The sequence below is a fragment of the Hirundo rustica genome, chromosome 16 (assembly GCF_015227805.2).
Source record: "Hirundo rustica isolate bHirRus1 chromosome 16, bHirRus1.pri.v3, whole genome shotgun sequence".
NCBI classification, from domain to species: Eukaryota; Metazoa; Chordata; class Aves; order Passeriformes; family Hirundinidae; genus Hirundo; species Hirundo rustica.
This window is the reverse complement of record NC_053465.1, coordinates 8,642,496-8,667,940: the sequence shown is the minus strand read 5'-3', so window position 1 is coordinate 8,667,940 and position 25,445 is coordinate 8,642,496. Positions and strand designations below refer to the sequence as shown.

At 49.6% G+C, this 25,445-nt stretch overlaps 2 protein-coding genes across 2 annotated transcripts; both read right to left on the bottom strand.

Moving 5' to 3' along the window:
- Positions 1-428: 428 nt before the first annotated feature.
- Positions 429-7,492, bottom strand: LOC120760079 (thyrotropin-releasing hormone receptor-like). Its single transcript, XM_040080002.2, has 2 exons — positions 6,710-7,492; positions 429-3,639 (listed from the first exon to the last, which is right to left on the bottom strand). Exons 1-2 carry the CDS (start codon positions 7,490-7,492, stop codon positions 3,262-3,264), a joined length of 1,161 nt encoding a protein of 386 aa, XP_039935936.1. The 3' UTR covers positions 429-3,261.
- Positions 7,493-17,301: 9,809 nt separating this feature from the next.
- Positions 17,302-22,494, bottom strand: OCSTAMP (osteoclast stimulatory transmembrane protein). Its single transcript, XM_040080059.1, has 3 exons — positions 21,482-22,494; positions 19,574-20,612; positions 17,302-18,608 (listed from the first exon to the last, which is right to left on the bottom strand). Exons 1-3 carry the CDS (start codon positions 21,523-21,525, stop codon positions 18,273-18,275), a joined length of 1,419 nt encoding a protein of 472 aa, XP_039935993.1. The 5' UTR covers positions 21,526-22,494; the 3' UTR covers positions 17,302-18,272.
- Between the last annotated feature and the right edge of the window lie 2,951 nt (positions 22,495-25,445).

Here is a 25,445-nt window from a genome sequence, read left to right as displayed (position 1 = left end):
GGTCCCATCCATGCCCTGCATACAGGCAGTTTCTGTGTGGCCTCTGTCACTGGGACCAGCCAAATTGAGGTAAACATGCTGGATGTGATGTCTCCGAAACTGAAAACTCCCCGATGAATGGCAGGAGCTTCAGCCAACCTATGGCTCTGCAGGCACAGAAACCTCCCTCACCTCTCTCCCATCAGCTCTTCCCCAAGCCTCTGCCTCCTCCTGCCCCCTCTCTGCACCACTCACAAATTCCTCCCCTCAACCCAGGGCTCTGCAGCACTGCCAGCTCCCTCCTCTCCTGCCAGGAGACTTACTTGTTTGTAATTGAAGAAACCAGATGGTGTTTTACCAGGTTAACAACCCCTGAAAGGGCAGCGGTTAGAAATAATGAGCTTTAATTAGGAAAGTAACAGGTTAGATCATGTTGAGTTGCATTTCAATGCGATAAATTACTCAGGAGCAATAGATTCTTTATTTGCTGGCATGTTCATAAACTCACAGCCCACATTCATGCTGTTGAGACAAATAACTGCTGAGGGTAAAATACAGCTTGAGACTTTACGAGCAGGGTGGGATGTTGCAAGGTACAAGGTAATGCAGGCTGAAGCTTCAAGGGAGCTCTCTGATTTCTTATAAGGAATTAAGGTTTTTATTCAGACCCTGAATATCCAAAGGCGGTTACAGTGATGAGTTGTTTCTTTTAATTCCTTCCTGCTAGTGATTTATTTCCCAGCAGCATGCATCTCTCAACCAGCGTCTCCTTAGCAAGCTGAGTGCTGACCTTCTGCCTCCACTTCCACCTCCAAGTCTCTCATCTCCTCCTAAAGTGTCAGAATTCATGCAGGGGGAAGGACCAGAAACTCATTCCTCATCTACAGAGTTTAATGCTCTGTGCAGTTGTTGGAGATCTCGTGGTTCCAGGAGAATTCATCTGCCAATTACTTCTCAAAAAAATAGCATGGGGTCATGCAGTACTTGGCAGCTAAGAGCAGAAAGGGGAGAAGAGAAGCAGGTTTTAATTGAATCTCAAGTACGTTGAACAAATATTTCAGAACTATCAATTAGCCGTTGGCCAGAGGCTGAAATTTAATTAAGAAAATAATGCTTTTAGGCTGTCTCCATCTGGGGGGGGAAGCAGAAAGGGGATGAGTGAAGATAGGAAATGTGATGAGGAGGTGGAAAACATCCTGCTGGGGATACTTCAGAATTAAGCTGCTCCTTGTGTTCGCAGAGATAAGACTGTCACACCGCACATCCCATGCCGGATAAATGCCTTCGGTCAGGATGCAGTGGGTTTCCCAGCTCTGGCAGTAAATCCTCTTCCCACATCCAGCTCTCTGCACTCACAGCTTCAGGGGGAAGGGCTGGAGGACACAGGACAGCCCATCCCCGAGAAGATGCTGCCTGTGCTCAAGGCCCCAGCGGTCACCCCTTCCTCCACCTCACCCTGATCCTTGCTGCTCTGGTTTGTCTGCACATGCTTTTATCAATGGCTTGTTCTGAGCTGCTGAGAAAAAAATCTCTTCGGGGGGGGGGGGAAGTCTGTATTGTAAAAAAGATTGTACGATAAAAAAGCAAATCCTGACATGTTGACATGTTAGCAAAACACCTCCATTTTCTTCAAGAAGTAAATCTCAAATCTCTGTGCAGAACTTTCTTAACAACAAGTGGGAACTCTGTTGCTAAATTCACAATATACAATATACACAAAACTGTGCAAAAATAGCATCAATCCTTGAATTCCAAATGCATTATATTTAAAATAATTGCAAAAAGCCAATGTTCTCTTCTCTCATCCTCCATCTATTTTAGGGGCAACGTAGATGGTTTAATAACATGCAATATAATAGTCATACATGCAAAACCTCCCTACACATAACAAAATAGTCCTGGACAGTTTCAATACCCTGAGGAGACTTGAGGTCTTGTCCTGACTCACACAGCACAGTGATTTCTTGTAGATGCAGAATGGTTAATTAACATCCTGTGCCCTTGAAACTGTCACTCACATATTTCCCCGAGTGGATGCAAAATTCTAAGCTCTTCTAACATCACAGTTTGGTGAAAGCCAGACTAGTGAGGCTGCATTGGCTGTTCAAGTAATACTTCACAGTCACTTGAGGTTTACTGATGGCAGACACTTGTTTTATTTGGCAAGAGCCCTAGGGTTTGGCTCATGGGTAATCTTTTTTGATTTTACTCATAGTCCAGATGGTCTCTTGTGAGTCTGGGGCAAGTGTCCTTGGACTGGTCTCCTGGATGCTGCAGGGTATGAATGTCTACTTTGCTTACAAGATGACAGCAGCAATAAATACTTGAGTCACTAATCACAAAACACTTAATGGACTTCACAAGTTATTCCCAGGAAACAGGAGAATTTCTGCACCTGTAGCTGGGGCAGAGAGCAACACTGCTCTATGGTACATGACTACACCACATTGGGGCTTACAGGACAAGAGTACAGTTTTCAGCTGAAGCAGCCAGAGGAATTTAGACAGGGAAGGTAAAGTTATCCAAAAGAAACTCAGACCACAATGTTGGAAGTAATTCTGTCACATTAGGGAACACTCATTATTAGTTTGTTCCTTATTAGTTTGTTCATTGTAGCAAATCCATCCAGTCTGGATGTTGGGTTTCTGTGCTACCAGCAGTGCAGTGTTTCCAGAGACATGACATGAGGCTCATGACACCCAGCTTTGGTTATTCCTGATGTAGGAGTCTCCCCCTGAGAGTCCCTTTAAAGTCAATGGTCTTGTATCTTGAAGGCATTCATCTCCTCTGTAGGGATGTGTAATCCTCACAGGAGTGTGAGAGGAGACACGTGAAAGCACCTAATTGTCCCCATTAACTTCAAAAGGACTCCAGAGGAGCAGATTCCATGAGCTGTGTTACAGGCACGTCAATTTGGGTAGGAGAGACTCACTCTAAAATGGTGTATTTTTTTTCCTCTAATGCCCTTCTGTTCCTGGGATTCCTTTCAATGCTTTGGCCCAGCTCAGCACTTGCACGTAACAGAAAACAGGGTGGCACTGCTATATTTAACAACAGATGCTTTAGAGATGCTAAATATTGACATGTGCCTAACGCTTCACCAAACAAGAATAAATTAGCGCTAAGGAAAAGCAAATTAATTTGCCTATGACATTATGTTTTGTTAAATGCCCTGAAGAAGTATTGAATGAAGCTTGCTGCAATGCCAAAGCAATTCCTCTTGGCACTCTCCCAGCACAGCGTGTACATCACATAGCTGCCACTGCCTGCCTTGTTTCAGGCTCACAGGGTTCGTTTACTCTTTGCAGGAGCGGGGAGCTTGCTCAGATCCTCCTGCTCGGTGAGGTTGTGGTCAGAGCTGTTGTGAGAACTGTCCTTCACGGCACTGTAGTACACCGGGGTGGAGCACGGGGCAGGGTGCTCAGCTCTCCTCTCCTGGCACTTGTACAACTTCCTGAAGGCAGCCCTGAACTTCTGTGACATGAGGTTGTAGATGATGGGGTTGATGGCGCTGTTGAGGTAGATGCACAGGCGGCAGAAGAGGAGGAACCAGGTGTTCAGGTACGGAGGGTCCACGAAGGAGTTCACCACCACCAGCGCGCGGTACGGCAGCCACAGCACGGCGAAGAGGGCCACCACAACAGCCAGCATCTTGGTCACCTTGATGGGGAAATGCAGAAAGAGAAACTGCCAGGTGGTGCCAAATCTCCGGCAGAACTTTCCCACCTGGTGCAGACAGCTAGTTTCTCTCTCTGAGCATTTAAAAGAAACACCCAAGCCATGGTGCTGTTTCTTGCTGAAACCATTTTAATCAGGAAGCAATCTTGCGTAAATAAAACCGGAAATTATAGGTTGTCATCTACCATTGAAGAGCCTCTAAATCTCTTTAGAGAAAGTGTTCACCATCCTTGCAATGGGCTGGGATAACCATGGGAATGTCTGCACCAGAAAGCAAGTTTGAAAATTAAGTGAAGTTAATGAATGGAGAAAATACTTGTCTAAATGTGGGGACCTCGGTTTTAGGGGTGTAATGGGCTACACTTCATCTCCTTCCCTAGGGTTTCCTACACCACCTATATTGTTCCAGGGAATAGGCTCCTGGTAGAGAGCAACCCTGGAAGCAAAGGAGACTGTCAGGAATTTTATACTACTTGTGCTAATATAGGGTTACTTAGCTACTTAACCACTTTAATTTTCATCACACTGGGGGAGTACTACATAAACATATGGGGAGCAAAAAGAAACTGAGAACTCAGAAGTGAGCAGTAATTGCTCTCAGCCCAACATAAGCTCATTTAGGAAATTGGGGTTTTGCACTGAAACACCAGTCATCCTAATAATTTCAACAGCTATTTCTGGTAAGTGACAATCCTCCTCAAACAAATACTAACACACGTCCCCGAGGAGGAAAGTATGACTAAACACTGATGGCACATGTATATCTAGGCAGTGGTGATCCAAACGTCAGAAAGGGAGTTGTGCAATAATCCAGTTCTTAGTATGGACGCAGGCACTGGGATCACATTGAGCCTCCCTCAGCTTTTCTCAGGGTGCTATTTTACTTCATCAAAAGAAACTATGCCTTCCTCTAATGCCGTGAGTAGAAACTGGGAGTCATTGCTTGTGGCAACAAAACTCTCCCTGGAAGAAAGGGACTATTACCAAGCTGTGGCCAAAATAGAAGGGGTTTGCTGTGTGTGGTTTAATGGAAATGTGAGGACGCTTCCAAAAATAAGATCTTGCAGTGATACAGTGAGTGCTGAGGCTGTTGCTAAGACTGAAACTTGTTTGCTGCCACAGTTTGTTGCCTTTTGGGAAAGATGAGAGAATGTACAAGTGGTGTCTCACAAATCTGCGTCCAGCCTCTGCCTCTCTCCTGGAAGCCACAGATGCTTCTCCCCAGCATCCTCCCTCCTTGCTCCTGCGCCAGCAGTCTGAGTTGTACATCCTTTTTTCAGGAATCCCACTCCCTCTAGTGGTCCCTCTCCGGGAGGAGGAATACGGGCTGGGTGTCCGCAGAAGTGATGAATACAGCAAAGCTCACACCTTGTGTTGTCCTGCTCAGGATTTAGGTGCTTTTAGAAGCACCAGTGAGAGAATAACAGCATCTTCACACCCCAAGAGAAGTTCTGGGGCTGTGTAGGAGCACAGCCACATAAAAGCTTCCTCAGCCAACCAGGCAGGGGAGAAAAATGGGCACCACTGAGAGAGCCCCTTCAGGACCTTTCCCAGGGAACTGTGGGCATGGGGCTTGGAAAAGCCAGTTCCCCTTAAAAGAGAGGTCAGAGGGGAAATGCTGATGTGCCTGTACTCTGGTCAGAGGCACCTCCACAGCTACACACACCCACCAGCTGGAAGCCCTGGAAAACTGCCTTCACAGTTTAAAAACTTATTGCCATCTTTATTCCTTATGATGGCAGCACTCTAATGTCAGGCAGTTCAGGGGAAGTTTTGGCATGTTAGGATATTTTGGGAGGTAATGACAATCTTGAGTAAACTCCTGGTGTAAGAGTACAGAGAGCACAAGATATTTCCAGGAGCTGGAATGGCCCAGCAGCCACTTGTCCTAATGATGCTGGAGCATGCTGTCCCACTCCACGGCACAGCATTGCAGGGGGAGCGGCACAGCCCCTCCAGCCCCTCCAGCCCCTCCAGCCCCTCCAGCCCCTCCAGCCCCTCCAGCAAGCTGCTCTGGAAAGAGACATCCATCGACCAGTCGAGAGCCCTGCCCGAGGCTCCCGTAGCAGCCAGAGCATGGGAGAGCAGGAAAATGCTTTTGAAGAAGTCAGTACTGCTTTAAACCTTTCAGAGGAAAAGGGAGGAAAAGCTGGACTGGAAAGATTTAGAAGTTCGTGAAGGAATACACGTCCTCTGAGCTGTTTGCTTCCCCTCTGTGACCCTGACTCGTCTCTCCTGGGGAATGGAGGTTCCTGTGCGAGGCAGGCAACAAGCTACTGAGCTGGAAACACGAGGACTTCAGGGCAGGCTGAAATCGACTTGGGGCTGTCTGGAAATCACAACAGAACTAGTGAATTCAAGGACTCAAGCCAACCTCCCAGATTCCACTCTTTCCTTTAAAAGGAAAGCTGGCTGGGCCCTGTCTGCTCAGGATGGGACTGTCCCGTGTCTAGGTACTGACCTGTCCAAAGAGATGGGACACCAGGCAGTGATTGTCCATGTGAACGGAGAAGGACGAGCAATGAGGACAGAAGGAGGTGGGAGGAGAAGGATGTGAGGAGATAGCAGGCAGCTGAGAGACACGGGAATCACCGAAATGCAAACACACCGCTGTGACACCGAGGTGACTCCCCCAGCTGCACAGACTGGGGGCTGCAGCCAGGCCTGGGCTCCAAGGGAAAACGGTTCTCCTTTCTCTTTGCTCCTTTAAATCTGAGCTCACCTGCACAGGACGCTGTCTGGGAGGTGAGTCCCACCGGCATAACGTGACCCAGCCCTCTCCTCCTCGGAGAGGCAATCAGTAATTAATCAGCCAGCAAAAGTTCCTGCACTCCTGCCTCTCCCCGGCCGAATCCCAAAGCAGGCAGAGCCCATCCGCGCTGCCAGACCCCAGCTGGGCTCGAGGGGCTCCTTTGCAGCAAACCATCACTCCCCACTCCCTCCACGAAGGGGAACAAAGTACTGTGGCACCTCGCCCCTTGCCAGAACGCCCCTGGAAGCCCTGAGCCCCCGGCAGAGCCGCCTGCATGCCCAGACGGCGGGGAGCCCCTACCTGCTTGCGGGAGCTCAGGGCCCCCCTGCTGCCCCGAGAGGAGAGCTGGAGGGAGCTGCCCTGATGCACGGAGCCCGGGAAGGAATGCTGCGGCGCGCCGGCCACGGGGCTCGCGAAGAGGATGCGGGCAATGAGGCCGTACAGGACAGCGGCCAGCCCCAGCGGGATGACGTAGAAGACGGCAAAATCCAAGAAGTAAATGGGCATGTAAAGGCTTCTGGAGACGCGGTAGCCGCAGGTGACCTGCGCCCCGTCCGAGAAGGTGACCTGGGTGGTGTCCACCAGGAAGAACCACATGAGGCAATAGAGCGAGGTGAAGAGCCACAGCGAGGCGATGATGCGCCTGGCGCGGGACACGGTGCACAGGAGCTGCGCCTTGATGGCGTGGCAGATGGCGATGTACCGCTCCACCGTGAAGGCGGCGATGGACCAGGCGGAGATGTTGATGCCCAGGTACTGCAAGTAGGTGATGCAGAGGCAGCCGGCGTAGCCGTACACCCAAGAAGCCACCACTTCGGAGATGTTAGGCAGACCGGCCGCCAGCAGCACGATGAGGTCGGCCACGGCCAGGCTCACCAGGTAGCAGTTGGTGGGGGTCACCATGTGCTTGGTGCGCAGCACCACCAGCACCACCATGGCGTTGCCCGCGATGCCCACGCCGCAGATGAGCAGCACCAGCAGGATGGTGACCACCTGCAGCTCCAGGGGCTGCCGGGGCATCCTGCCCAGGCTCTGGTTGCCGCTGCCCAGCGCGGCTCCCGGGCTGGCCGAGCCGTTCTCCATCGTGCCCGCAGCCACCGGCGCAGCCCCGCGCACCCTGCGGCGGCAGCGGGGAGCCGGGGCTGCCCCCGAGCCCCCTCCCCTCATTCCCGCCCACCCCGGCTCCTCCCTCCCCGTTTTTTCAGCGATTCACCCCAAGTCTTGCAGCCGCCCTGGTCCTCGCATCCTTCTCCCCTGCAAACTCTCCGCCTGCCCGGGCAGGGAGCGGCCAGGATCGCCGCAGTCCCCGGGACCCTCCAGGAGCTCCCCTGAACCACCCGGGACTGTCCAGAACCCCCAGGCTCCCGGAGCCCTCCGGGACTCCCCTTAGCCGCCGGGAGCCCCGGGACCCCCAGGCCTCCCCCAGGACAGTCCACAGCCCCCCAGGGCCACCTCGGTCCCCGGGACCCCGCATCGCCTCCCGCCGGCATCCCCCGCCTGCGCCCGCCGGGTCCTAGCGCACCGCGGAGCCGGACAGGGAGGAGGAGGAGGAGGAGGAGGAGGAAGAGAGGAGCCCAGGCAGGGGATGTGGAGTGCAGGTGAGAGATGGCAGGGTGGAGAGGGACAGAGTACCCCAACAGTGAGTGAGACCCCGGAGTGTGGTGCCTGTGTCCCCAGCCGAGGCACAGGCGTCACTGTTCCCCCAGGGCAAGGGGAGCTGAGGGTGAGGAGATCCTCGTTCCTCATCCTCAGGAGGATGGGAGCAGAGCAATGCCAGTGAGATCCACAGCCTTTCCTGCTTCCCTCGGGCGGGGGGGAGGACTGCCTGCCCTGAACATGGGGTGGTGACCTCCCCGTGCTGTCTTTGCTGTAGCCATCCCTGTCCCAAACAAGCCCACGGTCACTTCGGAGGGACAAGGCTTAACCAGTCCTGGACTGGGAGATTTCAAATCTTTCCAACAATGAGCTGGGGTGCCTGGTATCTCCCTGGTGGTCAGGCTGGGAGATCCAGGGTCTCCCTGATGGGCAGTAGGAGCCAGAATTTGCTGCCAGCTCCATGCTTGCTCCTGATGTCTCTGCAATCTGTCAGAAAATGCATTTTCAAACTGAAAAAGCAATTGTGCTAAAGGCCCCGTAACCTATGGAGTGGAGGAAAGGACAAGGGGTGAACTCTCTTTTTCCTTATATTAAATTTCAGTTAAAGGCAGAGGTGTCCTGTTAATCCCAGACACTGAGGTACATATCCAAATGTGAAGACCATTCTGAGGCTGGGTGATTCAAGTCCAGTGTTTCACAAATTTTTAACCTGGGCTGGGCAAACCTGAGTGGATAAAGTGCCTTTTGCCTCAGCCCAAAGAGCAGCACTCTGTCCCCAGGCTTTGACTTGCTGTGGCAAACAGTATTTTCCCCTTTTTTTTCTGGGAAAACTTACGCTGCTCTTTGGCAGACAAAAATCCATGTAGTTTTCCACTACTCCCCATAATATTTCACTCATCCTTGGGTCAGTTCTAAAGGACAATTATTCTCTTCTTTTTCCATTTGGTTTCCTTAGGTCTGCACCAGGTCCTGTGTCCTGGCCAGCCTCACTCCCCTGCCCTCTACAGCCCCAGGTTTGGGAGGCAGAGCAGCTCCTGTCCCTTATGGCACTTTTGTGGGAAGGACTGGGAGTGTGGGCACGTGTGTTTGCTCACATAATCCAAGGGGTTGTGTACTTCAGTGACCCGAACACAGACACAGCTCCAGCACTTCATCCACTGCTGCTGTCTCGCAGGGATGCTGGAAGTCCTCAGGATGTGGGCTGTGTACAAAAACTGTGTGTGGGAGAGGAGAAGGGGCAAACCTGGCACAAATGTCCTGAGAGGGAAGTTGGGGGTCATTTGCTTCCTCAAACCCATTCCAGGAATTGGCTTTGTGGGGTCAGGAAACAAAATCAAGACAAACTCCTGCAGACACTGGAAAAAGCTTTGTTTTGGTTCAGACCTGGAACACTGTGCAGGATAATTGCAGGTAATTATTTCGCTGTGCTTTGCTCTGTGGCACTGACAATCCAGCAGTTATTAGTGCAGGAAACATCAGCATTAAAGCACCTCACTGAAGCAGCTCCTCCTGCCAGTCCCTGAGCTGCTCTGTGTCCATCACCGGGCTGGGGCTGGGCTGGGGAGGAATGTGTGTCTGCCCAATGCACTCACTGCAGGGTTTTATTGTCAATATTGTGAGGTTTGCTGTGATAACTGCTTTATATTCTCTTTACAGGCTCCTTCAGTAACTGTGATGTTCAGGATGTGACTGAGGCCGTGTATTTAAGAGGCTACCCAGCTTGACACATAAAATATTTTCTTCCAGCTTGACTCAAATCTAAATATTTTGACGGCCAAAGATGTTGATCTTTTTAACTAACATTCCATGTTTTGCTCTTTTAACACGCATCAGCATTTCCTTCTCTGCTGGCATCACCTGGCACTGCCATCCTCTATAGACGCCTGCCACCGCACACTCTCTGAAACATCAGGAAAGAGAAGTGTTCATTTCCCTGAGGTCCCCAAATGGGAATGGCCATGGCCCTGGGTGCTGGCAGGGCTGTTTTTGGATAGGGGTGTCTGTGCAGCTCCGTGGCCAGGTTAGCAGCACTGTGCCCAGCCTGGGTGCCCAGGCAGTTCTACACTGGCTTCAGGATGTCCATGAAGTCTTCTTGCAGCTCATCCCACTCCCACATCCCTCTCCCTCTCACTGGGCAGTTCCCTTAGTCCTATCAACAGAAAAGAACTCTGAGGCTTCATATATTAAATAAACAAAGATAAAAGAAAATGATCCTCCTACCTGAATCTGTGAAAAACTTCTTTCCATTCCCCTGGGTTTCATTGCTACAAATATTAAACCCATAAAACTTCTGCTGTTAGAGCTGGGGCACAGAGGCTGCATCCATGTGGTGCCAGTGAATGTGGAGAAGTGGAATTACAGAAACCACAAGTGGTTTTGAGACACTGGTTACAGGGTTTAGGGCCCTAGGCAGTGGCCAAATTTTGAATTTCGAGTGCTGATGGGGAAGTGATTCCCACTTCTGCATTCCTGCAGCTCAGCAGGGACCAGGCAGGGAGGTGCTCAGGTGCTGAGCAGCCTGAGGGCTGACAAGTGCCAATAGAGATGGAGTGTGAGTCAGTCTGACAGCAGCAGCAGTTGTTGCTCGATCAGAAAGACAAAGGAGAGAGAAGTTCTGTCAAAAATCACCTTCACATGTTTCAGAGTCACAGCCAAGAAGTAAATTGCTTTGGGGCTTTCTGGGTTATTACCCTCAGAGATCAAGCAAAAGGGGCAGTTGTTGAGGAATTAAATGGACGCAAAATAGATCCGGGTTTGTGCCTCATGAACAGAAAAATGTTAAAAAATAAAAAAAACCCAACAAACTTGGTGTTTTTCTACTGATTTCTGTGAACAGCCCTAGAGGGACCAGGTCATAGATCTGTGCCAGCGATGTGGATGGGAGCAACATTATGGAAAACGCTGAAGACTGAAGGAATGGAAACGATTAACAGGAAGGCAGCGATGTGGACTTCTGTGGGTGAAACCATTCCAGTCTTGAAGATGAGAATATCTTCAGCCTGTTCTCTCGGGTAACAGGACAGGCAGCATTTCCTGCGGGGCAGCAGGTGCCTGATGGACCTGGTGGTGCCAGGACTAAGGAGCTCCGAGCTCTTATTGTAACATCGTGCCCAGGGTAGTGCTGGCACAGGGACAGGATGTTCCCCACGCCCATATGAGGACAGGGAGGGTTTGTTAATTGCACCTTCAAGGGGCACCGGCAGCTCTGTGGGTCATCTCAGATCCTCTCTTGCCTGCCTCGCTGGCAGAGTTTCCTCCTGTCTTCTGGGCACCTTCCTCTCTGGTTTGTATAATCTCTTTTGAAGATTTGTTGCTATTAAATCAATGATGCACCCTGTCTTAAAAATGCCTTCAGGACACGAAGGAACCAGTGATTCTTCTTCAGCTAATAACTGCAATTTGAGCTTTTCAAGAAAGTCAAGTGAGGCCACTTTCACAAACAGGAAAATGATCCCTTCTCCCTTCCCCTGCTTCCTTGCTGTGTTTGCAGCCTGAGACCCCAAGGAAAAAGCTTCTCAGTGCCCCAAAATTATCAAACAGATGAAAAGAGATATTGCAAATGAGGGACATGGCCAGGGCCAGCCATTCACGAGCCTCTCATTTCTGAGTATAGTTTATTTGTGAACTGTCCCTACTAATATTTTAAGAGGTGCATCCTTCAAACTCTGCTCCAGGTAGCTCCTGGAAGGGCTGAGCAGCCTGAACAGTGGGGAAAAAAATAAAATAAAATCTGCAGCAATGTGCATTGGACTGGTTTGATAAATCGATGAACCCACCCACTGGGGATTTATCCAGCTCTGCAGAGAATACCAGAATGGGAAAGGATAAAGGATGCTGTGTGAAGGTCTGAGTGAGGCCAAGTGTGCATGGGACACAGCGTATTTTACAAAAACAAACATTGTCATCCTGTGTGCCAGGGAACTCCCCACGCTGTGCCACCAGCTGTGCTGCTCTGGGCTGGCTGTGGGAGCCTGGAAGTGCCATGGAAGACTCCCACTGAGCCCAGCATCCATGGATGGCATCACCTGCACACCCCATGGCCCCTGCAGGACTTGGGCATCAGCCACAGCATCAGGTCAGGGTTCACAGCTCTTGCTGTCACCAATGAACCCTGCCACCTGCTCCAGTGTGCTCAATCCTCCAGGAAATATGCCTGGATAAGCAAAAAGAGAGAAGCAGGTGGAAGCCTCAGCTTTCAGGGCAGCACAAGGAGATGGAAGCACTGGGAGCCCCAGTCTCCCTGGAGTCTTGATGTTAGTAAGAGGAAAAGGTGGTTTGGGCAAACAAAGCTGAGCCTTTGCCAGACTTGGAGCTGTGCTGTGAAAAATGACACATCTTCTGATGTGCTTTTGGGGCACTGTGTGTGACAAACCCTCCCTCAATCCCCCACCCCAGCGCTCACCCTGAGGAGAGCATGCAGGGGAGGATGTGCCTGGAGTCAGGAGAGAGATTGGCAGGTCCCAGAACAGTAATCAGGGTGGATGCGTGCTGGAGGGGCATCCTGGGGGGATAACAGCCACGATAATGCTAAGGGGAGATAAAAGCTCTTCATGCAATATTAGGAAAGAATAAAACTCGGCAGAACAATTAGATTGTAATTATGGGTTATTTCATATTCTGTGACATCTAAATGTCAACACCATAACTCTGTAACAACAAGCACTTGGTACAGCACACTCTGCACACCTGATGAGCACAGCCCTGGGAGAGCACAGCAGCCTCCAGCTCTGCTCCTGCTCCCCGTCCGTGCAGGCAGAGCCAAGACATCCATCAGGGAGCAAACACGAGCCCACCCTCCCTTGGTATCCAGGTCTGGGCTCATACCATGACTGGATGTCACACCAAACAAACAGGTGTGACAAATTGGGGGTGACAAAATGCTCCAAGTCCTTAGGTCAGCACTGGTGCAAACACACCCAGGAAACTCTGGAAATGGTATCTGTAAAGTCCTTCATCACTGAACTCCATCATTGTATCCTACACAGCTGTCTAGGGCATGAAAGGACATGTTGGAGTCCAGGGCATTCCTTTGGTTGCCCTGGAGGGTCAGGGACCTGGGCAGGGGGGTCTGGGACCCCAGCCCAGAGCCCAGGGCTCAGAGAGACACTGGATTTGATTTCAGTCCATGGGAGAGGCTTCTTGCACTGCAGGAAGCATTGCAGGCCACAAGAGTGTAAAAAATAGTAGTTTAGTATATCACAGGGTGAAAAAACAGTGAGTTTGGGATTCTTGGCATTGAAGTGAATGGGGCAAGATGGAGAATTTAGGGCGTTGTCCCTTTCTTCTTCCTTCTTGTTCCCTCACTCCATTTCTGCAGTGACGTGGCACAAAGTAGTTAGTGAGGATTGGGTCAGAGTAAAGATGACCTTTTTAGTAATAGTGATAGACATTGGTAATAAATAGTAAATAAAGAATACGTAGCAATTAGTATAAAAGATAAGGACAGCCCAGAGACAGGAGGAGTCACCAGATGTCCGAGCCGCAGCAAACACCTTTTGGACACTGAGAAAATTGTAAGATAAGAACTAATAAACGAAGCATGTAACCTTGAAGACTCCGTCTTTTCCTGCGTTTGGCACAGAGCTTTGCAGAGGGCCAGAACTCTAAAACCACCTGAATGCCGGGGAATTTAAACTCCTGAAAAGGAGCCCCCGACAACTGCCATCCCTGAGATGGGACAGAAACAAGGACAGAAAAAAACCTGGCTAAAGCTGACCTCTCTGGTCTTGCTGCTGCATATCTTCCCCCCCAAATATGTCTCTGACCCATCAGCCTTCACTCCTCAGAGCTGCTCTGGTTAGTCCGAAAGAACAGATGGTGAAATTGCGGCAGCTCTTGCTGCTCAGGAGCCTCCACCCAATTTGTGGTTTCAGATATTTTTTTTTTCAGTCTTTCCTGTGTGCACTACTCGTTGCAGTGTCCAGACAGAGAGCAAATCTCTCCCTGCTCTTAGAGGAATTTATTCTAATGCCAGGAAAAGCTCCTTCCTCCCACCAGTCCCATCAAGAGCACCATACTCACCTCCCTCAGGGCCCAGGACCAGACATGCATCACCAGCTGCTCCTGAGAGAGCAAAACTCACATGGTTTTAGGCATCTGTTTTTAGGAAAGGTCTAGATGGGGCCAAAGTTCTCCCTCCCTCGCTGTGGTTGTGAACCTGGCATTGCTGATGCCCTGGCAGTGCAGAGCACAAAGCATTGGGCACATGGAACAATTTCTTCCCTCTCCTGGTAAAAGGAAAAGGTGATTCATCCCATCCCAGCCACAACCTCCTCTTGACCTGCTCCTTCCTGTAATTCATGGAGTTCCCACTTTATTTTCTGAACAGCTTAATTCCTAATGTGAAAAGAGGAAGCTTTCAGCCTTTCAGCTTGGCTCTTTCAGTTTCTCAACCTGTTTCAAAGGAAAACATCTCATCCAAGCTATGGACCACCCCTGCCTAGTCAGACCCCTGGCCTTGTTATTTTAAATCTCTTGGGATATAAATTCATAGAATTGGCCTCTCTCCCTTCTTGGATATGAAAGCATCCCTCCAGCTCTTTCCAGACGGGGTCAGGAATTACAGGAATTACAAAATACAGAATCTTTGACTGGAATGGCATTTAAGTAAGAAATGTGCGAAATCTTGGTACTTTTTCATGTTCAGTTTGTGTGTTGAACACATCTCCCCTGGAATTTGATCTTTGCTCAACAGCAAAGAAACACAGAACTGTGTCTGCCTCAGTCCTTGGGAAGGGCCTGGAGGGATGGAGGTGAACTGGCTCCATTTCCTCAGCATCTCCCCAACGTGCCAGTGTTAACCTGTGTATCCCTGGAGTTTCCTTCTGAAGTCACAGGGCTTCTCTGAGTACCTGAAGACGGAGAATCAGTGATGTGCCCAGAATTCTGGAAATCATGAGAAACGTGCCTGGAGGATTTTGTATCCACATTCCAGCTTCTAGCTGCCTTCTGGGATAACCAGTGTTGCTTCTACCTCATTTCCTGTTCTTGTTGCAGGCTAAAAGCCTGTTACAACTAATTTGGAAAATTTCTATTGCAAAATGTGAGGCATTGAGTTCAGAGTGAAACCCTGACACAATCTACGGTTGAAAGAGCCAGGATCTGGGAAACTCTCACTATGAATTATATGCACAGTGCTATGAAGTAGCTTTTTGTTTTTATTTATGTCCATTAATAGTTCCTTTTCTAAAATCTGGTGCATGGAAGTGTCCCTTCTCTATTGCATTTACAGTGCAAATACTATAGATAGGATAAATGCAATAAAACCCGGAATTTTTAAATACCATAGACAGGACAAATGCAATAAAAATGGACTTTGCTTAAAAATCAGAAAATACTTTTGGAGAGAGGTTTTTGTTTGCTTGCCTGTCTGCTCTGGTAGATGCAGATTTGTGGTTATGAATGAGATCATTCCTAGAGACTGTCTGAGCTGCATTGTTTATACTTGCACCTCAGAATATTAAAGCCATTCATTCTTGCCTGCCAGCCAGCCATAAGCTGGAACTTAGTGTCTATTTTACCTAATATACCTGAGGCTGAGGAAATGGAGTCCGTTCACCTCCATCCCTTCCCTAAAATACATCACAAGATTCCAAGGAACCAGGGGCTGCAGGGTAGAACTCCTCCTGTGTGCGAGTGTCTTTCTGTCCCCCGGGTTTGTTGTGCTGCTGGAGGGAAAAGCAATCCCTGGGTCTTTCTCTCTTGTGCTTAAATTTTTTTCTCTAGCTAATTAAGAAGGCTCCAATCTCAATAAGTGCAGAGAAGAAGCCAGGCAGGCAGACCTGTGTGTCCTGCCAGGCTGACAGCTCCTCACGTGCTGGTAGCTCCTGGGAAAGATGATAGCTGTGGATACGGATCCAGGGCCACACCTCCACTGCTGGCAGCTGCGGCAGATCTGATGGATTTGTAGGATTTGCGAGGCCCTGGCAGCAGGATCAGGGCATCAGCAATGCTGGGGGCTGGCACTGGTACTGATGGGTGACGGCAGGGGGGTTTGGTGCCTCTCACCAGAGGCTCCCCAGCCTCTGCCTCACTGCACACAAACCTCTGACCGTGAGCTTCCAAAGCCAGGTCCAGGCGTGGTGAAACCCTTCCTGGCAGTCAGGGCCAGCAGAGGAGTGAATGAGTAGGAGCAGCAGTGCCCAGCAGGGATTTTCCCCTGGAGGAGGATGCTCAGGACCTGGGTGAGTGGCACAGGACAAAGCCTTGCTCCCCATTTCCTCCTGCCTGTGGGATGGGAGGGATGTGCTGGCTGAAAACAAAGGCAACGAGAGCCTGATGAGCAGGAGTGAGGCTGTGAGTATGGAGGGGCTCCGAGGGATGAAAATCCCTCAGCAAATAACAAGACTAGTACATTGGTTCTACTTAATAAAAAATACGTGAATAAATTAACATTTCCTGCTGATTAATCTGTTCAGCGTTCCTCTCTTGCACCATCAAGCAAACCCTGGGAAGGCAGCTCACCCCTCCAGTGGGCAATACAGCTCCATAATGGTAATGTTTTCTGTTTTGTCACACCTTTGTCTGCCTGAGGAACAACGCCTCTCAGGAGAGCAGAGCAATTTCCAGGAACTCTGCCTCCTGCCAGTTCCCCTGTCTGGGGAGAAGATGACAGCCCAATTCGGCACCAGGGACAACATGGCTGATGTCAAAAAGATAAGCTTTCCTGAGGAAAAACCCTTTTCAAGTTGTTCTTGTTGGAAGACACCATGCTGCTCGGATGGTTTGCTGTCTGAGGGCTTCTCTCCTCCCAGCTATTTGAACCCCCAGCTCCAGATAATTGTAGCTACTCAGTGGAAACCTTTTTCTTTCGCCCAAACAATAGAGCACAGGGCATTTTCTACTGAAACGCCATGATAAAGCCCCCAGTTGCTGTAGAGGCTAAAGGTGCATGGATTAATCATCAGAACAACAGAGCATTAAAAAACCTGGGGAGATGAATTCACCAGGGTTTTGTTAGATAGATGCTTTAAAAAAAAATAAATTCAAACATACTTGTTTCAAGGACCTCAGAAGATGAGAAAATTCAGTGCATCTGGCAGCAGCTAGCACTTAATTTCTGTTGTTTAATCTCATTGAGGTGCATTATGTCAAATAATTACCTTAATGAAGACTTCAATGGAAGAAGGGAGGAAAATAATAGGCATCCTTCGAAGAAATGAAGCTGTGAAGTTGCTTAGTTTTTAACCTGGCAGGGATTTATCTCCTCTCCTCCGGCTCCTGCCCTTACAGAGATGTCCAGCCTGCCCCTCTATCAAAAATAACACATTTCAGATGCTGCCCAAATGATGCATTTATTAATTCAGATACAATAACAGTTTCTGAGCTTGAAACAACCCAACATTTAAAACCATGAAATCCAACCATTAACCCAGCACTGCCAAGGGACCATTAAAACCTGTCCCCAAGTGCCACATCCACGTGTCTCTTAAATCACCCCAGGGATGGTGACCCCACCACTGCCCTGGGCAGCCTGTGCCAGTGCTTGGCAAAACTTGAAGGATTTTTTCCTAAAATCAAATCTAAGCCTCTCCTGGCACAACTTGAGGCTCTTTCCTCTCATCCTATCACTTCTTACTTGAGAAAAGTGATCAACACCCAAACTGATCTTTGTGGGCTGTTCCATTTCTCTTCTGAGGTCCTGCAGCTATTTTATTTATTTTATTTTGAACAGACATTTTGAAGAGATTTTGTAAAGCCTCATGTGCAGATTTCCACCACCACCCATGCCCAGGATGTGCCTCTCATGGTCATATCGATCTTGAATTTACTTCAGCAGGTTGAAGTGACACTTTCTTTGGTGAATAAACTATCTTCTAAACTTATCTGGTCTACCCAGGTTTCTGTACACAAAACCTGAAAGAAAAACTAATTGAAAATTAAATTAATCGATTCAAATGAGTTTCCCTTTTTGTTGCCTGAAGGTATAACCTAAGAAAGAAAGGAAGTGTGCACTTCTTCCAGCACGGATGTGGTGGAGAAGGTAAGTGAGCTCCTCCCTGAGCCCAGCTCCCTTGTTTTTCCCAGTTTGCCTTCCCTAGTGCCGCAGATATGCAACAGCTGACTCCAGACCTTATATATATATAAAAAGGAAATGTAGCCAATTTTTCCCAAATAAATGCAAAAATGGGACCTTTCAACTTTCTTTTTTCCTTTTTCTTCTCCCTCTTATATATATATATATATTTTTTTTTTTTCCTGTATTTTTTTTCCCCAAACTCCAAACACTTCTTTAACACTGGAAGATGAAATGTGCGATCCCGTGGCGTCAGACATCCCCCTGACTTCCCAAAGCACCCCTCCCGGAGTTTTGCTCCTTGCTGTGCCTCCTGGCCAGTTTCCCGTACAGGTGAAGCACTCGCTTCTCCTCCCAGCCCGGGAAGAAGGAGGCTGCGATTCCCCGGCACAGGCGGCGCGCGTAGGTTTCCAGGGGCACGGTGATGTAGAGGATGAAGAAGAGCAGCCCCAGCACGAGCAGCACAGAGGGGCTGGGAGGCGTCGGGGGGCTGATGCTGCAGCGGGCAGAGCTGAAGATCAGCTGGTGGTGGTAGGTCCTGCTGAAGTCAGGAGGACGCCGGATGACTTTGACGAACACTATGTCAGCCTGAAATAAGGAGAGTTAGAATGCAAATGGGGTGTGAAGAAACCCAAAATCAGCTGAGTGCTGCAGAAACATCTGCCTGGGGGTGTGGAATGGCTGTTACAGCACTAAGAGAAGGGCAGTGAAGGTGTGATCTCTTCAGACTGATTAACTGCGATGTGTGGGCACTGAGTACTGGGCAGGGTGAGAGCCAGTCCTATCTGTCATCTCCATCCACTGGTACAGACATCGTAACAGGCATTCACTGGGTGAGATTTATGGTGAAAGGCATCATCCAGACTGTGGTATTAGAGGCTGAATATCTGAATATTAGAAGTTTTTCCAAAGCCCTGACTGTTTTCCTGTAAATCCATCATGAGCAGGTATCTGCACTAAGGATCCTGGGGCTGGGGAAGGTGGCAGGCTGGGGGGCAGAAGAGGGAAGCTGGAACACCAAGCCAAAGAATATTGAAATACAAACTGAGGAGATTTGTGGAAAGGATTGCAGAGGGCAACAACAAAGCCAGCAAGCAGGGATTGCTACGGAAGGAGCAGCCCGTGCCATAGGATGAGGATTCTCAGCGTCCATCAGCTGCCCCCTTCCTTTTGGACTTGCACCCACCCTGCAGTGGGGGGACAGTGTCCGAGGCACACTTTGATCAGGGAAAGGGCCTGGAGACACAGGGCCATGTGACTGCCTGGTGCTAGCAGCGTCTTTGCAGCATGAGGCACTATTTGCTCCCCTCCAAGCTCCCAAGGGGCTGTAACGTGGAGAGTGTCTGCTGCTCTTTGATGCACTGGGAGGAACAACTGAGCTTGTGCCACTGCCTCCTTCCCCAAAGCCTGCTGCTCGTCCAGCTGGCTGCCAGGGAGGGAAGTCAGGATTGTGTAAACTAGAGTGCAAACACTGCAATCCCCACCACCACCTCCCTGAAGGGACACAGGGCGGGGTCCCCACACAGGGCAGGGCAGGACACCCCAGCACTCACCTTGTATTTGATGCTGAGGGTGACGGGCACCGCAGAGAACTGAGCTGTCCTCCTCACCACCGTGTCTGCCACGCTGAACGCAAAGTGGTCCATGGCCACCAGCAGCAGCAGCAGCAGCAGGGCCACCGTGACCAGCATGGCTTGCACGAGGCACGGCACCACCTCTTCCCAGGACAGCTTCAAGCCCGTTGGGCGGATGAGTTTTTTGGATGAGCCCACCAGGAGATGAGCCGCTCTTCTGTCCGCGGCTAAACGCTCCAGCTTCTTGGTGATGTAGAAATTGTCGAAGCGGAGGTTGGTGAGATAATTTTTCAAATACCAGGTGGACTCAAAACAGAGACAGAACATGAAGAAAGCAGCAGCCAGTCTGTTGGCTACTCGTATAGAGTCTTTGACCAGCACCTCAACAGACAAGAACTCTCTGCTAATTTTCTCACCAGCAAGGTGCATTTTTTGGTTAATCAAAGAGCTGTTCTGAATCAACAAAAAGCGAAAATGTCCATTCATAGGCTTGTGAATGGAAGGAAAGCTTTCTTGGATTGCATCCCCAAACTCCCAGGAAACCTTCTCTAGCAGGGCAGTTGAGTTCAGAAGGCTGTCAGAGGAATTCTTGCAGATGCACTTAATAACCTGCAGTATGGATTTGATGTTGCTGACGATGTTGGGTGTTATGTTCACCACTGCGATCATGATGCAGGTGGAGAAGAGAAGCTTCCGGCCCTGTTTGGTGCCTAAGGTGGGCATGATCATGCTGAAGACACAACGGGCAGGATGCACCAAAAGGAGAGTCAGGAGAAGGAGCAGGCTGAAGGAGACAGCCACGGCAACGGAGAGGTGCCAGGAGTACTCCAGGGAGGCAAACATCCAGTTGTAAAAGAGGCCTCCTATCACTACTGTAACGCAGGAGCACTGCAGAAACAAGGTCCGCAGCTCTCTGCCATCTGCTGGGACAGGTTTGGAGTAAATCTGCCACAGGTCTGCCAGAGTTCTCTGCACCTTTGGGAGCAGAAAGTCTTCACAGTAAACACGGGCTCTCATCCTGGGAACAGAACAAGTGTTAGCAGAGGAAGTTCATAAACACCGATTAGGGGAGTTTCTTGAGATGATACAGGGTTTTATATTCTCCTCCCCTGGGTGCCTCTGGTCTCACCCTTCTCTACTTCCCTGCTAACTTCCCTGAATACATAGGGCTGAGATCTCCCCTGGAAAGCAGCAGGACAGGGAAGTTCAAGGAGTTTATTGAAAAATAAATACCAGAACCATACAACTGCTCCTCTATTAATGCAAGCACAGGAAAACATTGTGTTATTCTATAAAAACCATAAGAGAGTCGTTCTGGGGGATCACCTCATTGGTAGTGGTTGAGGCTTTAGTGCTCATTTAGAGGATGTTGGAGGGCGAAAGAGGAGGCTACTGGTTTCTGTGGAAATAGTTAGCTCTGTGTTTCAAAGGTGTTCCATGGACAAAAGGCAGCTGAGTGGTCTGCCTCTTAAGAGGAGACCAAACACAAATCTACATGTTTAAGGGTGACAAACAGAGAAAAGTTTCACGCTGAGGCTGCAGTGCCAGAGGAAGTCTCCACGGACAAGAATTTGGCCACTACAGACAGGATGAAATGTCCCATAAAGCTATTTAAATGTCTAATGGAAACAAACATTTAGGAAAGAACATAATTTCTCAGGCTCACATCTGGAGCGACTCTCTGGAAAGCAGAAAACCTGGAGGGGAGAAGAGCCTGTCCCAGGGGTTAAACCCAGCCAGGCAATCCCTGTCTCCCACTGCTGGACAGCAGCCTCAGCTATCCTTTCAGGGACAGTTTTAGCCAGGAAAGGGGGTTTTCTGTGGAAAAGCCATACAACAGCTATCAAGACAGAGGGAAAGAGAGGGATTAAAGCTGACTCTACATACCCAGTGGCAGTGAGGTGCCCCAGATTTGCCCGAAAACTTTCCATGTTCCAGTGCCTTATTGCTCCGAGAGGATCCTGGATGTGGCTGTTGGGAGAGGCAGGGTAGGAAACCAAGGCACCACCAGAGAGCCAGGACTCAAAACTCAAGGAATTTTAAGGCAATTCAGATCAGCAGCACTGGCAATCCCTGAAGCGTGCAAAACCTGGTGAGTGAAGCCCATGGAATAGCAGCACTACAGAACAGCCAGGATGCACAGCACTGCTTGGGCTTCACACTTTTTCTGGTCTTACTCTTGTTGCAGAGAAGGCTTATTTTAATGACACACAGCTGAAAAAAAAAATGAGTCAATGACACATGGGCTGACGAAGATGGAACAAGGATCATATGGGACTTGGGGTGTCATCATTCCTGGTGGGGAAATCAGATGACTACTCCTCACACTGCCCACCAGCAGGCAGTGAGCAGGGCTGGCATCTCCCTCAGAGCAAACGGGACCTTTTCCTCCTTCAGACATCAGTCTTGGCACAAAGGGCACAGCAGGATCCAGCAACCCAGTTGGTAACTGCTCATCTGTTCTGGCAGGCTGCTGCTCCCTGCTGAAACTCTGTGCAGGGTTCACAGATGGCTTCAAGGCTCACCTCACACTCCTAGCAGAGGAAAATTCGATCTTGAACCTTTCTGAATTCCCCACAGCCAGCAAATCCACTGCAGAGAAAACCCAGCCACAGTCAGGATTCCCAAACCGTTGAGAAGCTCCCAGATGTACAGACCAGGATAAGCTGTTCTCAAGGGACCAACTTTCCTGGCCTCCAGGAAGAGCCCAGCAGAGCTCCAGCCACCAAACCTGCTCACCTGGAGATGAGGACCAGCCACGGTGTTTGCTCCTCAGCAATGAGCTCAGGGCTTACAGGAGCCTTCCCTGGCTCCCACCAAACCTTGGCCAGAGGCTCTCAATGCTAAGCCACCGTTTGTGGGCAAAGGTGACACAGCTCACCTAGCTGCCACTGAGCCCACCTCCTATGGGGACCCGCTGTCCCGAGCCAAGCCCTCCCACCAGCTGGGAGCCGCTGGGATGTTCTCATGCTCCCCTGGGCAGGAAAGGGCGAAGGGCTCGAGGTCAGCCCTGCCCCGGCCACCCCTGGGGACACAGCACGAGGGGCTCTGCCCTGCAGGGAGAGCCGGGAGAGCAGCACTTCCCCAGGGACACGGCTGGACCCCTGGCAGTGGCAGGCATTGTGGGACAAGGAGCCATGAGCAAACCTCAGCCTGCTTCCCCTGCCCTTCCTGCGGGCACCAGGGCCTCGTGCCCTTGCTGCTCCACTCTACAGCTCCGCTTTCATAGCTGGGGGGTTGTTTTTCCTGTGTGGCTGCTGGAGCAAATCTTTCCTCCTGGTGCCCCAGAGCACAGAGGCCAGATGAGAAACTCTGCCTGGCTCCAGCCAGGAAGAGGCACCAGCCAGGCGGGCAGGAAAGAAAGTGCTGTTTGTTTGGAGCATCCATTGCAATTGCTTGCACAGGCCATGAATTAGGTCTTGAATTCAATGTACTATAAGGGACTAACCCAAAAGACCCATAGCTGGATGCTGCAAGGCTCATCAGCTTCTTCTACAACTAAACTCCTTTCTTGCTCTACTTCAGAGTGAACTGATATTAGCATCAGCCCCTGGGACCCCATCCAGGCTACGCAGGCAGCCCTCTGGGGCAGAAAAAGAAATCAATTTAGCAATAGGCTATAAAGAACAAAAACCTCTCAAGTCCACAACATTGTGGTGTTTTCTGAGTCTGCTACACCATCTGGCAAAGGCACCTGAGATCTGTGGGGACGCTGAGCAGTAACTCTGGCACACCAAGAAGTGTTTGTTCGCAGTTATACTTAGATTTTTTTTCCTCTGGCTCTACTCAAAATTGTTGTCTGCAACTGGACCTATAGCAAGGGTGTAAATTTGGGGTAACTTCGATTTAATGCCACAAAAGGCCTGTAAATGAGCTAGAAACCCAAATGCCTAAGCTTCCCCAGAACACAATGAACAAGCTTGCTTTGCCAAAAAAAAAGAACAACAGGCAAACAAACAAACAAAACAACAACAACAAACAAAACAACAACAAACAAAACGCAGCAGCAAAACCCCAAATTCCAGCGTGTGTGTTCATAGGGATACTTGGGGAATAGCAGGTGAAAGCTGGGAGTGGGAAAGGGGCAGGACTGGGGCACGGGGAAGGCAGGACCACACATCGCAGTGAAGCAACTGTGACATCTTGTGGTCACGCTCTGCCCAATGATCCTGAGGTCTGCTCATTTTGGTTCTGAAATAAAATACTCTGTGGTTAGGAGAGTTCTGTCGTAGGGAGGAACGCTGCATCCTCCCGGGATGCTCCAAGGTGCCTTTTCCCACCCTGTGTCATTTCCAGATGGTATAAAAGGAATTTGCTTCCTTGACAAGCTCCAGTCTCTGTAGAGCTCAAGCTCTAAATTCTTCTGTCATCACCGATTTTGACTTTTTAGCACTGCAGGAGGAAACTGAGCCCCACATGGCTGTGAGCAGCTGGCTGGAACTGGGAGGCAGCAGAGGATTCCACTGAGCAGAGCACCCCAGGGCATCCCTGCCAGCAAGCAGAGCCTGGCTTTACCTGCACTGGGGATGAGCACTGAGCTTGTACCCACCAGGACAGAGTTTTTTAACTCATTCTGAGCGCACTCTGCTGTGTTTGGGGTGGCCGAGACACCTGCAAGTTCAAGCTGTGGTGACAGTGTCACCTTGTCATGGTGACAGGCATGGGCGGGGGTGCACCGCTGCACCCCAGGCAGAGGGTGGGGTAAATGAACTATACAGCTCAAGAAAAAAAGGCTGGGGAAAGAAGGTGAAGGAAGGGCTAAAATAGAAGGATTTAATTCCCCGTGGCAGAATCATCAGCACCTGTTGATCGCTTTGTTCTGCCAATTGACAAATTGAGGGTGTGGGAAAGATTAACTAATTAGGGATGGTTCTTTGTTTGTTAAAATCACTTGCAAATGAACAACTTATAGTAACACAGAGTCAGAACATATCTTCTTAGGTTATTACTATGGAAACCCAGGAAAATCCCAGCAATAGCCTTTATGAGGGATAAATAGGCTAAGGGAACCAAGGCTGTCTAACCTGTAAATAGCTGAATTCCCGATCACCCTGGCCCTTCGTTGGTTTCATGACTCTTTCCCTGCCTCTCCTGAAATTCCGGCTTGGCTGCTGAGTGCGAACTGACAAGCACAGCTCTGGAATCACTCCCTGCTGTAAGGACACAGAGCAGCTCCTCCGTGTGAACAGCTTGTAAAGCAACTCAAATGCTTCTGGGATAAAAGACAACGACAAAATGCTTTCCTACTATAAATAAACCAAAATTATTTTCCTCTGAGTGTCTCAGGAGAACATATGGATGTTGGTCCAGGACTGGATGGGGAACATCAAAGGAGTAAAGCAGAGATATTCTGGATGTTGAATTTCAATGCGTGAGTGGCATTTCCTGTTAATTAAAATTCACAAGGAGGCTGCTAATGTGAATGGCTTTTGTGATGGTTGTTGGATTTTTACATTCCTAGAGAAATGGTGCAAAGGCAAGCAAAGTTCCTTTAAAATAACACAGTCAAAGTTATAGAAGGTTTCTACAGCACTTGAAATACCCTTCCCTGGGAATTTTCATATCTCTACACACATCACAGACCCTTCAAGACTAATGGGGTTGACTTGCCATTAAAAGCTGCTTTTGGCAAATCTTAGTACTAGCAGCAGCAAATGGAAGCAGAGATTATTCATGCAGGCCTGTTCACCTTTGAACCTCAGAAATACTAAATCTTAAAATCTCTGCTTAGAAAAATTAATTAAAACTCAAGCATGCCAGACTAGTCCTACTCTCAGGGATGCCTGGGTATAAAAGAGCAGAATTAGGTAATGCTGTCGTCCACATGCCTTAAATCAAATCCTCTGGGGAG

Bases quoted from the DNA above. Each gene is read 5' to 3' on its own strand.
- LOC120760079 (XM_040080002.2), bottom strand. From the start codon at position 7,492: ATGGAGAACGGCTCGGCCAGCCCGGGAGCCGCGCTGGGCAGCGGCAAC. The intron at 3,640-6,709 runs GTAGGGGCTCCC...TTCCCCATCAAG, and splicing joins CCCTGAGCTCCCGCAAGCAG to GTGACCAAGATGCTGGCTGT.
- OCSTAMP (XM_040080059.1), bottom strand. From the start codon at position 21,525: ATGGAAAGTTTTCGGGCAAATCTGGGGCACCTCACTGCCACTGG. The intron at 20,613-21,481 runs GTATGTAGAGTC...TTCTGTTCCCAG, and splicing joins GGGCACCTCACTGCCACTGG to GATGAGAGCCCGTGTTTACT. The intron at 18,609-19,573 runs GTGAGTGCTGGG...TCCTTATTTCAG, and splicing joins CCCTCAGCATCAAATACAAG to GCTGACATAGTGTTCGTCAA.